Source organism: Aphis gossypii, chromosome 1, assembly GCF_020184175.1.
Source record: "Aphis gossypii isolate Hap1 chromosome 1, ASM2018417v2, whole genome shotgun sequence".
In the NCBI taxonomy this organism is placed as follows: domain Eukaryota; kingdom Metazoa; phylum Arthropoda; class Insecta; order Hemiptera; family Aphididae; genus Aphis; species Aphis gossypii.
Genome location: NC_065530.1, coordinates 40628043 through 40643627, shown reverse-complemented (window position 1 = coordinate 40643627; position 15585 = coordinate 40628043). Strand labels below are relative to the sequence as shown.

General features: G+C 29.8%; 2 protein-coding genes across 4 annotated transcripts in view; one reads left to right on the top strand and one right to left on the bottom strand.

The window, feature by feature from the left end:
• Window positions 1-3370, top strand: part of LOC114120563 (mitogen-activated protein kinase kinase kinase 11) — a 30357-nt gene extending 26987 nt beyond the window's left edge. For all 3 annotated transcript variants that reach the window (XM_027982500.2, XM_027982501.2, XM_027982499.2), the window contains 2 exons: window positions 786-873; window positions 2420-3370. In XM_027982500.2, coding sequence (XP_027838301.1) covers window positions 786-873; window positions 2420-2676 — 345 coding nt within the window. In that variant the 3' untranslated portion in view covers window positions 2677-3370. The remainder of the gene's footprint in view (window positions 1-785; window positions 874-2419) is intronic.
• A 1035-nt stretch (window positions 3371-4405) lies between these two features.
• LOC114120562 (uncharacterized) lies at window positions 4406-14838 on the bottom strand. The gene is made up of 4 exons (XM_027982498.2): window positions 14405-14838; window positions 10392-10505; window positions 9183-9305; window positions 4406-4728 (listed from the first exon to the last, which is right to left on the bottom strand). Exons 1-4 carry the CDS (start codon window positions 14544-14546, stop codon window positions 4502-4504), a joined length of 606 nt encoding a protein of 201 aa, XP_027838299.1. The 5' UTR covers window positions 14547-14838; the 3' UTR covers window positions 4406-4501.
• Between the last annotated feature and the right edge of the window lie 747 nt (window positions 14839-15585).

The window sequence follows — 15585 nt, the reverse complement described above, 5'->3', positions numbered from 1 at the left end:
TTAAGTTTATTGGTGTATTGTTTTAGCCAATACAGTTAAAAATGTTTGGGTAAAAATCCAAAGTTAAAAAAATGATTATTCAACGAGGTATGATAGTTGAAGAATAGCCGCGAGACGTCATACGTAACCATACGGGATGACCACGGCATTGACCGTCGACGCCGACGGTGGTTGTTGTCCTCCTTGGTGATCGCTGTGTTGCGAGTATCGGTGTTACGTGGAAAGGCCTGACATCCGATCGCTGTCGCCGATGCGATTGTCGTTCCCCACTTCATAGTTCATTTATCCCTTTTGATTCTGATGGTGTTTTTTTTTTATTTGTTATGATTTGTAACCATCAAGTTTGTATTAGTAACTCATACACAATACGATTAAATACTAGTTAAAAAATTACATTAACTATAGTATAAAATTCAGCATTGCGCATTTTCTGCATAAAAAAACATACTTTGATTAAGTGAACACTGCCTCTTATAAAAGTAACCTCAGTCGGCTTCCGATTCTAGTTCGATTTAGAACATCTGACTGCACTCATTTTTGACGGTCGACTGTATCCATGAAATTGCTTTACTGTGTTCAAACAAAATACAACCTAAGCGTTTGTTGAAATAATAAATAATATAATGACGCTTCAGATATTTCAGTAGGTATTTGGTACTCGTTAACCACACACATTTCCCCGCTATCTGAGGTTACTCTTTTGTGTGCAGAGTATTATAATATGTAGGTACACAAAATATAGTGTTGTCCGTGCTTAACCAGATGGAATGCTTTTTTTTTTACAGCCCGGCACGCCGTCGAGACTGCGGTCTAGTCTGAAAAAAACTGTGTATAGCAGTCGGCAAACGGCTGTTGGTTCGTCTAGTCCTGGAGGTAAGTGTATTTTAACAATAAATTTAAAATTTTACTCATATGCACATGGAAAATAAACTTAATTACCGACCATGCTAGCTCTGTTGTTTTTTTTTCGGAATTTCACGACAACACGCAAATACTAAAACCACGATAATTATACCTATATTATTGGGGTGGTTAGGTGTCTTGTTTTTTCACCGTCATATTTTTCCGGTACGGTTTCTCCACCCTATATGTGTCGGTCTGAAGTCGAAATACAAATTGACGAGTGACGACGCATAGTTCTTTTATAACTTACTGTCGCGGTCGTCGTGAACTTTTTTTTTTTGAAACTGTTTTCTACAATTTATAATATTTAATATATATTGTATTATTGATACTTTATATATTTTATATGATATTTTATTATTGATTCGGTGAGACGTATACATAAGAAACATATTCATTTAGCAGTAAAAGGTAAACGTACAATATTGCGTATTATAAGGGCGAATATAAGTTCTTACACTAAATATAGCAGGTAAAAATTACCCATAGGTGTGTATACCTAAGTTCCTACAAGAAAAAAATATACTAGTACGTAAGTCCCAACGCGATAAAAATGCATCTATAATAAATAATAGGTACATCCAAGTACATATTATTATATTTGATTTAGCGGCGTGTTTTTTTTTATAAAATTCATAATTATTATGAACTAAAATTGTTTTTCCGTTTTCATTGTACATAATATAGGACATTACGTTCATTTTGATAACTTATAGACTGTAGTGTTACGTCTGTTAATAACTAACGAGTATTGAATTTAACCAGTGGATTACCATTTATCTAATCATAGCTATAGGTAATAGAGACAAGTAAATACTAAATAGTAATCGCGTTGTATCGCCATGTAGAGAGGAAATTATACACGTTGTAATTTTATTCGTGTAGGACAATGGTTCTTAACTTTTTTCGAATGACGGAACACTTGAAATTGTATAAGGTTTTCGTAGAACACAGCCGTAAAATAAAACAGTAATTATACTAATTTTTAATTTATTATTAAACAATAAATGTATAGCAGAAAACAGTATTAGTAAAATAAAACAACAAAACCTATATAATGATTCTATACAGTATACACTGGTTATTGTTATTGTTCTATACACTATACATGTCTTATAACCTTGTGTTTTGTTTTAAAAGTCAAAATGTTTAGAGAATAAAACTAGAAATATTAAATAAAATATTTTTTTAATGATTTTAAAATTTTGTCAGAACACTAATACTAAGTTCACGAAACACCGGTTCAGAACCACTGGTGTAGGAACTTAAATAGTATGTAACTACCTATACTTACCTATACTGTGTTTCGTATGGGAACTTATACCAGCTCCGCGTATAAGACGCGTGTAATCGTTCTGCATAAAGGCAATAAAACCTCCGATTGATATAACAATTTTGTTAGGTACGGTAGGGTGGGTGGTTTGAACCTCGACCCTCTCCTTACCAGTGTATGCGTTCACCGACTAGGGTGATAAAATTTTACGCGAAATAACGGTTTGCCCTTGTGTTTTCGTAGTGTCGCCGACCAATCCAACGCCACCGGACAGCCTGACCAGCGACGATAGCAGTTACATGTCGGCCAGGGACAGCTCGGCAACGTCCATGTCTACGGCTCGAGTTCGGTTTTCGCCCGTCACTTTACTCGATCTGCCCACTCACGGTCAACATCAGGATTCGACGGTTCCCCTGCAGGCAGCCGCGTCCACGTCGTCATCGTCGTCGTCGGCTCCCAATTCCAGACGATCGTCCTCGGTTTCGGAGTTTATAGCGTGACCGTAACAGAAACAATAACAGTCATAACCGTACCTACTCTAACCTTATAACGATTTTTACGTTAAAAATAACTGTTTTTATTTATCGTGTCGGCTGCAGTATTTTATCCACTCTCACGTAAACGTTTTTTTCTTTTTTTTATACGTATCTACATTTATATACTTTTTTAAATTTATTATTATTTCTTTCATTTCATATAAAGTATAAGATTATATATTTTGTTTTATTCATTATTATTAAGTTTTCGTACGACGAGTTCATATCGACTACCGGACATTTTAATCTTTATAACACTTATATTATATATTATATCATCGACAACGTGTTTCCCGTTATTATATAATTGGTAAGAACGTCTGATTATGCCTTTATTTATGATATTAAAATATATATTGTGATTTTTTTACGAGTTCAAACTTATTTTTTTACATAGCGAATTAAGTTTTTTGTCAGATTTTCGGTTCATTGTAACGGCCATCTTGATGGTATATTTTTTTGTAATCGACGCTTCGAATAGAGTTGATTTTTGTTAAAGATTTTTTGTACGTTTGTTGGCGTTACGACCGATAATTTTTATTTTTTATTTTATATTTTTTTATGTTTATTATAAATATTATCATTTATGTGTTTTTGCATAATATCTATAAATATATATATATTGAAACAAATAAAGATGATTTGTTTTAGTTAATAATTTAATATTGTATTAATAATCGTGACATCTGTTAAATACAATGTTTTATTTTATTAACGATATCAGTGTTAAAATGTTTCACTGATCGCAGTTAGTTTTTACTATTATTATATTTTATTAGAAAATAAAAATTGATAATACAATCAATAACGACGGTGCCTATATGTATAATATAAATTCATATTATGTAAACTATTTGAATTAACCTGTTGTTAATCTCCAAACGAAATCACTTCTAATCATAGTTAGTTATTGTGGTAGACAATGATCAGTCGCATAATTGGTTTTAAAAACAGGTAATAGTTATGAAAGATCTCATCACCATATTCTAGTGATATAACTTAGAGTATAAGAAGAGTAGACTGTTAATACATAATATTAAACCTAGTTCGCCTAAATATACAAAATTCCAAAAAAAAAAAAAATTCTTCAACTGACATTGATGCGGCAAAGAAAACTTTTAACGCCGAAATTATTGTTTAAGGTTGTTTATATTTGCGCCGTCATCTATATAAATTATAACTACTATAACATGAAAGGTGTTTCGCGTTTCTACATTATTAATGTACCCAAAAGTACCTACATTTACCTATCCTGTTTTTATATTAAATAAAATATTATAATATGTTGTAAAAAAAACGTAACTCGTACCGGTATGTCAGAGCAAAAATTTTCTGAAAAGCCAACGTGTAACAAATGTACTATTTTTCAATTATTACCCTTTATTAGAGTGTAATGGACTGGAGTTATTGTGTTGTCGCACATCAAAAATGATATTTTTAGATAAAAGAGCATCTTTACTCTTACTAAATCTTTTAAACAATATTAATATTATAACTAGAAGAACCTGGTCAATTTGTGATAAAATAAAAATATATTGTTGTTGAGCTATTTAAAATGTAATACATAATTATAAACTTATTTAAAAAAAAGCATAGATCATAACTTTCAATAAAAAAATAAGTACTATAAGTTAAAATTTGTATATTATTTATTATATTTGAAAGTCTATAAATAGACAGAGTTATTAAAAAATATAATTACGAATTGAGTAAACTATAAAATATAATCATTAAAATGAGGATAATAAACTTAACGATACTAAATCATATGATAATTAATACTACAAAATCAGCATCCGTTGTCATTGGTTTCCCAAATGGCTTCATCCGCCCAAACGTAATCACCTCTGAGATCTATGAAGTTGTAGTTGTCGTTGCTATTCAATCCAAAGGTCGGATGGCGATAACGGCGCAAGGGAGGCACTTCTGGAAGTTTGAATTGATTATCAGACGGGCTAGTATTTTGATGCTGGTCCGATAATTCTGGAGATGGGGTCGTAGATATAGTCGAATCAACTGTAGGAATAACACGAAAACAAATTTAATACTGTGTGTTCCGTATTTGATCATGCGTAATGCTCCAAAATCATTATTAAAATACTATTATATTATTTGATTATTAAAAAGATAACTATAGCTGAATTACCCTCCGTTTCCCGGTTAAAATATACAAATTTTCACGGCTCGGGCATAGTGTGAATTAGGTGGCGCAGGTGTATGGCCGGTTGGGGGGTTCCGTGATTGGTTCGGTGTTAACAGGTCGCTGGCGCGGTTTAGGCGGTGGTGGTGGTGGCGACATGGGAGGGGGAAATTTGGGCGGCCACGTTTAGCCACCGCGCGTCACCCGCGAACCTTATCCACCGTTAAAAATTAAATATTTTATTTTAGGATTTCAAAGTCGTTCATGTTAGAATTTGATTTGAGGGCCACGTACTCTTTATGTTTCTTAATAATTATACTTATTCAAAACAAAAAAAAATTTCAGTGGAAGTCAATCTTCAAAGGTGAAGATCGTGACCAAAAAGTGTTAAGCAACACCTACTCTATACGGCATAGCTATATATATATATATATATATGTATATAGAGAGAGAAACTAAACCCGCTCTTTGTAAAAACGTTCGTACAATAATTTTAGGGGTTGCTATTTTTTTTTTGTTCATTTCACAATCAACTCTGACAATAATATAGACCTATACACAGGTTAATGCTGTACATATATGTATATCAAATAAAAGGACTGTCTCTATTCAAAGCAACGTCTTGCAGGTGTTCAGTGTTAGCAACTGCTTTCACATGTTGCTATACCGGTTTCAAATCTGATGTTTAACCTTGTACGGCCAAATTATTAACACTTAACAGTACCTAGTTATCTGTACATAATATTTTCTAATATAAGATAGGGGCCGGTGTAACTCGATTTCGAGTGTGTGGAAGCTGCCTTCCTTCGGCGCCTTCGAGGTGGTCGAGTGAAAATCGTTTCACTGGATATTAGGTCGGAAATGGTAATCAGGTATCTAGAAAAGAAATCATTCACTAAAAAGTGGAAAAAGTATTTATGTCGATTGCCGTGTAATGTGTACATTCAATTATTATTTTTTTTATTTTATTCTATTCTATAAAACATATTATCATTTGGTGTAAATGTAAAGCAATGTAAGTATGTCTCTACACTTTACCGGTTCTTTTTAAACTTTTTTAATTTTAATTAAATATAACAAATAAATAAATACGAAAAATGGTAATTGAGTGTCTAGATATCAGTCCTAAACCGGTGTAATACCGTGTCCCGTTTTTTGTATATAAAAAATGTATTTAGCGAAAATGGTAGTTTAGTGTCTTGCTATCAGTTATCACATTATATGTAAATCGATATCCGACAGTGCTATCCGCCTGCGGCGGATTGTCGTACCTCCTTTCGTCGATAGTCTAATGTTGTATTACAGGATAAGTCAAAGTTGATTAACATGTAAATATTCAAGTTAAGTTATCAGTCATCATTGGGGAAAATTGACTTAAACGTAAATTAAACTCATCAGGTAGGCAATCCCACTGCGTCAGACTCGGACATTATGCGAGTTGTAAGTGATATCAAAATGTTGTGTAAACTCAAGCTTAAAATAGTATATTATACCTATATGGACAATCTGAAGAAATATAATATGCAAATTATATATATAAAGAATACAGTATAGAGGTTAAAAAAAAGTTATTAAAAATTGGAGTGAAGAAATCTAATAAAAACATAAAACATTAAGCAATATTATCGGTAGGTTAGTGAACTAAAAATATTGTATATAAATGGAGTTTAGGTTGCATATTAAGTAAAATATATTTTTAATAATCAGATTTTTTTTTCTTGATCGACCTATTTAAATTATATTACTTTTAGTAAAAGCCAATTGAGTGCTGTACTTATACAATTTTGTTCATATATTTTCTTTTCCTTTTTCTTTTTATAAAAATAAATTTCTTTTTGTCAACGAACCAGATAGATATCAAAAATGCAATATTGTTTATATATATGTAGGAGACAGGAGTGTAGGACGTAGGTATTATTTAATATTTTTTAATATTAAAAATATTTTTCTGTATTCGTAACACTCTTATTTGGTGCTAAAAGTATACTATTTTCAACATTGATACCAGAAAAAATAATCTAAACAAATATTCCAGTTTTGAAAATTTTTCGATGAAAATATAGTTCCTTTAGTTTTTAGGGGAAAACGTGCGACTTAATAACATTTGGTAAACATAACAAACTATCTACTATAATAGCGTAGTAGTTGGTATTAGATTATGTATTTTTATGATAAAATGATTGGGACGTATTTTCTGTTTGTGAGCTATTAAACTCGAGAAATTCGTTGACAAAAGGCGCATTGTACAACAAAACTTAACTGTATATACATAAATACAAAATACATAATGAAATACAACTTCCTATACAGCACATTTGCCCGAAATACTGTGGAATGCAATGACGAACGTGTGATTGTTCACAAACTGGGTATTAGTGTAGTAATTAATTCTTAATAGATATGACAACGAACACTGTGAATCATAGTACTCAGTACTATCTACTTGAAATCCAACAAATGAATTCGGACGCATTTTAGAAATTATAGCTGTAGGCTGAGCGTTAGCAGCGAAAATACTTATCTTTTCTAAACATATTGCGTATATTATGAACTCTTAAAATGGTCGACTTTTAGGTACTAGGTAAAAACCTATTCCACTGTCACTCACGAGAGGTATTTTGCGTTTTGAATTTAAATAAAATATTTAAATAACGATATTGTATAAAAATACTGGATTAGCAAAATTAAATAAAATATTGAAAATATTCGAAATATTAAAGAGACACGGTTACTCTTCACAATACCTTCATTACTGAATATTAATTTAGAATTTAGAAATTTTAGGGTGTTTAAATCATTAAAATCCTAACCTTAATCATAATTATTATTGACACAATGTATTACATATTTACGATAAAAAAAAACTATCTATTGTATTTAAGGTATACCAGTCGTGGTGTAACCGATGATGTCAAACAGTATAGTAGGTAGTAGTAGTTTGAAAGTTTTGTATTACAGTACCTATTTTAGGTAAGAAGTTTGTAGGTACTTCACTGATGACATGTCTATTTTAACAAATGATAATGATATATTTAGCTACATCTTGAGGCCCTAAACTAGAACAATGACCATACGCATTAGAATAATTGATTAAGATACCCATCTATTTACATCTGTTTATTAAACAGGTACTTGGCAATAATAATGTTGATTTTATAACCAATTTTAATCACGATTCAAATAATTCCTCTCATGACTGGTCGATTACATGATAATAAATGAATGGTTAAGAAATCAGCTAGTTTTTTGCGATTGAATTGTAATAAAAAGCTTGTGTGATTTATCTACATAATAAATACCTCATATAGTGGTTAGAATTCGCCGCATAAGTCGTCCGCAATTTCGATCACAGAGCGTTCAGTAGCGTCCAAAGTAAATACAATAATATAAAATTACTACCTATGATGATATATCCTTTCATGCATATTACAAAAAATAATTTAAACGTATACTTTCTATACTTCTGCATTCATCAAAGGATGATTTAAAAATATTTATTGTTACAATAATGTTCCGTACAAAATTGTTTCATTTCCATTCAAGAAAAAAAATATTACCATTTAGAATATAGGTATAAAACGTTTTGTTAATATTTACTTCCAAAAGTAGTTTTGAATGCAAAGATTTTATTTCTATTGAGCACGAGTTTGAAATATTAAAAGCAATATGTACAGATTTTTGTTGAACAACGACAACAAGTTATATTAATATGATAAAAAAATGTGAAGTAAAAAATATTCAGATATTCTACCATAAGCTAGTAGTATTTAATATTTATCAATTAGCCTATTGAGTGCATCACCGTTAAGTATCGTTACAAATAGGTGGACGTTTATAGCAAACTTAAAGTTTTATTTAACCATATACTTAATTTTAGATTTTAAATTTGTCTATCCTCATTGTCTCAGAACCTATAACCCAAGAGAGGCTACCATTTTTCGGTTAAGAGTCCGTGTGTAAGCTTAAATCTATTTATGTAAATTATAATAAATGTATAATTATGTTTACCACGCTGTAAGAAATAGGGAAAAACAGCTGGCTGACAAATAACATACTCAGCGTACTATTTGTTTTGGTAAATTATGTGTATATTATGTTGGTATATTATATGTATAATGCAAAAAAGTGGTGCGAAACGGAAGATAATTGTTGTCCCTCCCCCCTTAATTTTAATTCTAGTTCGATGCCACTTTCAATTTTTGAAAACATGTTAACCTATGAGTGCTATTCTTAAGTGAACTATGACATTAAATATATTTTCATATTTGGTCCCGATTTTATTTTTATTACCTGCTGTTTAAATATATTATTACGTATTTTATAAACTTACGCTGACCATTCTGCTCTGTAGACATTATTGTATTATTTTCCTCTTCAACTTGTCTTACCCATGCTTCAAACGTATACATGGTGTTGTTTGCCAAAACTTCCGACATATCCAAAAGTAATTCCGCTAGAAAGTATAAATGTATATGTTTAGTTTTCAACATTTGAATATTTCTTAAAAAATATGTATACATATTTTTATTTAATATTAAATATTAAGAAAAATACAAAATTATAATATTTATATACATCTAATGTGGCAACATTTTTTTGCCTAATTTTTAGAGACTAATCTTATCTTAATTTTTGGACTAAACCTCAATAAAAACACAAAAATCATAACTTTCTTAAAACTAATCAATCTTATAGATAAAATATGATTGTGATTGTAAAGATAATGTAACATAATGTAAATCTCACAAAAATTGTAATTAGTATCAATAAATAAAAAAATAAATAATCTTATCTTATATGCGATTATGTAGTATGTACACATGTATACGGTTCACAATGTCGTTTATTGATAAACATTTTTAATAGCAGCCAGTGGCGTACGCCTGATTTTTTCAAGGAGGGTGTCATAATATACATGAAAAGATGACCTTTTAGCACTTAAGAAAAAAAATACAAACACCAAAGTAATAATTTTTTTCTTCAAACATGGTTATTTATACTTGTGTAGGTATATTTTTGGAACGAACCGCAATAACAGTTCGTTTTTAACCGTTAATTTTACCAATAGACAATATGTGATGTTAATAGGTACTATTAGTGTATATTTGAAAAGATACTTTAAGCCACAGTCTTAGAAGATATTCTCTAAAATCATGCTTTAAGCTTTTTAAGGGGGTGTCATATCTCCCTGACACCCCCCTCCCGCGTACGCCACTAATAGCAGCTGTAACACATTTTGTAATAACCCAAATGATCATAAAATATATTTTAAGATTATAAATTTATATATTGCCAAGGCAAGATATTTTAATACACAAAATACCCCCCTAGGGTACACTCCCAGACAAGTCATAATGAACTAGCATCTAGTTTTTTTTTTAAATTCAACAAGTAAATATATATATATATATTTTTTTTTAATTTAAACAACTTATAAAAATATGTACGTGGCCTCTGTTAATTTTAATAACGTTTTATCTCATTAAACTTGTTACTTAAAGTAATATTTAAATCCAAAATCACAAATAATTAGAATTACCAGGAGTTTCCAAATGGTTTGTGTTCGTTGATGATAAAGTTTTCGACTGATCTGTTGGTGGAACATTTTTTGGTTTACTTAATGCAAGACAGCTCGATTTAGTATGAACTTTTCCTGTAACATATTATTTAATTATATATGATTATATATGTATTCAATTTAACGTATTTTAATTTAATATATAATACTTACGCCAACACAATATAATATATTATTGCTGCAGATGTTATTTTATAATTCAATAAATATGCTTTCTATGTATCTAACAATATTAGATTATAAAAAAAAAAATTGTATATTGACTACTGATAAATCCAAACCATTTAAAACGCTTCTTGAGTTTCTTTTTTTTTTAGTGTTTTATAGCTATGGATTCAGTTTTAAGTTGTTTATTACTTATTTTTCAATTGAAAAATTCTTAAGAGCAAAAAATGTAATAATTAAAAAGCTACATAATTGCCTTCTTGTAGTTTTCAATTATTTCGTTGCCTAATTACATAAGTCAATTTTGGAGACACGGACTAAGGAATATAATGAACAGTTAATCATAAGGATTATATAATTTATAAGTATACAATCTGTGTGTAATTGGGTGCAAGCCTGACGTAGGATTTCTATATAGAGATTGTTATGAAAAAAAGTATAATAAATAAATAAATTTTTAGATATAGTACGTGTTAGTGATAATTAATCGTAATTTTTTGATCCTACATCATATTTCGGGAAACTTGCAGAGGTAGACTTTCTCTTAAATCGATGAAATCAATAGCTTATATAGATGCAAAAAATACAATTGTTGGGGAGAAGTTGAGGCCCTCTCCTCATGCATATGGGCCTGATTGGTTATAATTTAACTAAGATACTAATTTTTATTTGGTTTCGATTACGATTCGATAAAGTACATCCTGATAACAATAAATACAATTTTAGGTTTAAACTTAATTTTGGTATGCATAATGCTTTTTTCTGCCATACGTAAATTTTATTTTAAGTCGGTTTGTGGCTGACATTTTTTGAGGTAGTCATAGTACGTAGTTTACAGTGGACATGTAGTGAGAATAATGCAAACAGTTTGTAACCTTACTAGTTTAGATATTAGTGTTCAGGTAGAGAAATCGACTTGCAGATTGACCGCATATAAAACACATAACATAATATAGTTCATGCGTAAATTATTTAACGGCGAACATTGATATTTCTTTAAATTATTATTTTTTTATGCAATGCTTTTCCAATACCGAATCATTATCATTTATTATCGTATAGTTATATCGAATTTACGATGTAGCACTATAATGAAATGCCTATACATGTATGTCGTGTTTGTGACGTGACGCATATTAAAAGAATTCGATGAATGTTTAGGTATACCTACCTAATTAAATTATCACGGTACATAATTTTGTGTTTCAGAAGTTTATATTGTTAGAAATAGTTCGTAGTCAAATTATTGTTTATTAATTATTAACAATTCAACAGTAATTGCGTTGACATTTTTTTAATGTTCACCTGGTTAAACTATCCAGCCATTAAATGAATATTAAATTTCAATGCGATTACTGAGTTTAATCGTAGCTTATACATTTATACATCACAAATTACAATTTAATCACAAAATATTTTTATGGCTAACGCCCAAATACATCAGTTCGACTGACTGTATTCATAATTTTAAATCATATTCGTGAGTCATTATATAAGACGCGCTCGGGAGTTCTCATAAATTCTATATAGACAGTAAATTCAATATCGTATAAGCGTAATTTCATAATAGTACATCAAAGGAAAAATATTGAGATTTTTAATTATGGTGCTATGATACATTTAAATATTTAATATCCTCTTGATGTATATCATTTTGGTTAATGCTTATTCGATCGAAATATAGGTACATGGGTTTTAAAATAAAATCATTATTACCTATATGTTGGAACGGGCTTTGGTGGCAGTTTTGTACGTCTTTTAATTTTTATACATTTTATATTTTTCAATATTTCCCTTTGAAAAGTATGAATAAATTAACAAAATATAGATGTCCGCATTTTTCCAAATTTAATTAACTGGCCTTTTATTCGTGTTACTATATATTTAATTGAACAAAAATATTATCGCTTAAAAACGCATTTATTAAATATTGATCAGATTGCCAACAATTATTTCAACATTTTAAAGATTTTATTTCTAAGAATTTATATTTTAGTTACGATTATTATATTTAAATTTTATATTAGCGTAGTCGCCAGACGTCAATTATCTATAGACTTTTTCAGGTTGATTTTTGAATTTTACAATTGACGTAATCCTTATGCTACAAATTTTATGAAAAATACATTTAAAGACATTTAGTGTTCAAGATTTAAAAAAATATAATATTTTATAGTCACATTTTTGTGTTTTGTTTCGAATATTACTGACCTCACTTATATTATTCAATCAAATATATTGTGAGCCCCTATGGATACGAATAAAAAAACACGGCATTGTTATACGTGTTCAATTTGTTCAGATTCGAGTTGAGCTATGACATGGCCGCCACCGTACACTACATTGTTAGCACGCTACGTATCGCCTTGTCGAATAACACTATACGTACCACCCATCGACCATATAACGCCGAATTCCAAACAGGTGTTGTTTTAATTATATTACATTATGTACAAATTTCAACTCGTTTAAAATGCTTATGACCAATTATAACAATGGTTTTTTTTTTATATGGTTGTAAAAATTGAATAATTTATATAGCAGATTGAGTTCAACAATTATAAAAATAAATTTTAACCACTTACCTAAAACTATTAAAAAAATATCACATCCATCGGTATTGTATCAGTATTACACACGTAAAATATTATTTTATTATAAAAATTAATATTGCCTAAACGCCAACCCTCCATTTTGTACGTACATTTATCAGACTTTTTAAAATACATAACAGCAAATCATCTAGTTAAATGATTTTTTTTTTTTAAAGGTTAGGATTAGATTAATTAAAAATATTGCATCACAATAAGGCGAAGATATATATTAAAATACGAGTATCGGAATATTATTTATGAAACTAAGTATAAAATTGACTAGTTATTGCTATATATGATTTATAGGTACACCTAAAAATCGGTGGAATTTACAAACGCCTAATATTAGTGCCTGTCGATCGTTAATTTGAGTATGAGTTAGCAGAAATATGCTTTGAATTAATGTGCAATATTGCCAAAATATACCTATTTTTTATTTGCATAGTTTTTTACAAAATAAGTAAAAAGCGTCTTATATAAAAATTAATTAATTAAAAATAGGCCTCAGTTTGAGTCGTTAACTTAAAAAATAATTTGCAGTGATATATCATAATATTTCAAAAGTTCGAAAAAGCAGGGAACAAAAAGTAGAAAATTAATTTAAAAATACCTATAAATTATATTCGAGTATAAAATGAAAAAATTATGTAGATTACAATAGAGATTATTCGTTTCATCTTTATACGGTAAATACCATACATTCATTCAAATTGTTACCAGTTTCATAATTATTATATTTGAATACTGCATTTTTAAATCATTAATAAGATAAATAGTATAAACAATATTTTCTCATCATATTCTATCAGTACTAAGCCTAAAAAAAGAAAATAATTGATATTCCAAAAATATCCCTAGATGTAATTTACATACGCATAAAATATATTTAGGCCACAATTTTGCTTATATGAATAAACTATGTACCTGTTCCGCAATTAACACTATAAATTAAAAACGGGAAACTACTTACACGGACCCGTTTTCTACATCATACAATTAGTCGTATTAGTATTAAATAATGTTATATGAAAATAGATTATGTAAATTATTTCAAAAATATTATTTTTCATCAATAAAAATACAATATTTACTGGTATAGGTATAGAGTATTAAAATATATACTAAATCGAAAAATGTAGATAGTATATACATCAAACGAGATAGCCTTTTTATTATTTATTTAGCAGTAAATATTATACTATAGAGTAAACTTACCAAGATCGACGGTAGTTTTCTTTTCAGCTGACTTTCGACGGATTTTTTTCTCACGACGTGTATGGTAATTCAGTATATGGCCTTCCAATCCGGACCTTAAATTATAGTTGCGTGCACATAGCGTACACTCGAACGTACCCATCGCAAAAAAATTTAAACAATGTACTCAAAGAAAATATTAATAACAACCCGTAAAAACGTAACAGGCTTAATATTACACTGCGTAATATTATAATATTTTATCGTATACTGCAGTATACTTCACGGATGTATAAATTTTACAAATAGATCGTGAATATAATTAGTTGCCGGGTGAGACGGAAGTGATCTACAACTGTTGTCGGTAGACGGACAAATGACAAATACAGTCTGGATCCCGTGACAATGTAGACAGGTACCTAGGTATAATAACATTTAAAACATTAAAAACTCGTCAAAATGCCTCCTGCCCCACCAAAAAATATTATAGATAATACCACCACTTGGATTGTATTAATGTGATTTAATCGCATTTTTTATTTGGGTGTAGATCCCTGAAATAATACAATCCGTAGTCCCACTGCTGTGCTTTTTATTCATGGTGCAGATAACCTTTGGCCTTTCTGCTGCATATGTGTTCAAGCGATTTATTCAATTCTGATATTGAATATTATGCTTAACACGTGGCGATTTGTCGCAGGTACCCTATAAACACGGGTTCGTAGTTGCATTATTTATTTATTTTTGTTTAACAAAAACTTTGGCTTCTTTCTACGATCGGCGCCAAGATTGTTTGATTTCTTCAATAGGCACAATGTAAATGAACAAAATAAAACTGGTGACCAGACCGACGCCAGTGCATAGTGGTAGGTAGTCGACCCTAAAGCCGCCCTATTCATCGCCAGATCACACGTGCCACACAATTCCATAATACGATAAAATCGGTCCAAACCGGTTGCAGACACTTTACCCTAGTTTATTTATTGTCATTTTTTTCATAGGTATACATATTAATGCCGTTGACACGTCCATATTATTGTAATCCCACTCGAGACGTCAAACTGTGCAAGGGAACATTGATATTTCACATTGATATTCTAATACCATCGTTATTATACCATTTCCTGCTTATTGTCGTGTAAATCGTCGTTATATCTAATTTTGAAAATAACCTCTCTAAAATTGTACATTTCTTATTCCTA

What these genes read in the sequence shown, in the direction of transcription:
- LOC114120562 (XM_027982498.2), bottom strand. Translation starts at nt 14,546, where the DNA reads ATGGGTACGTTCGAGTGTACGCTATGTGCACGCAACTATAATTTAAGG. An exon ending in GAAAACTACCGTCGATCTTG is followed by an intron (nt 10,506 to 14,404) that starts GTAAGTTTACTC and finishes AATATGTTACAG; the next exon opens with GAAAAGTTCATACTAAATCG. An exon ending in TACAGAGCAGAATGGTCAGC is followed by an intron (nt 4,729 to 9,182) that starts GTAAGTTTATAA and finishes TTATTCCTACAG; the next exon opens with TTGATTCGACTATATCTACG.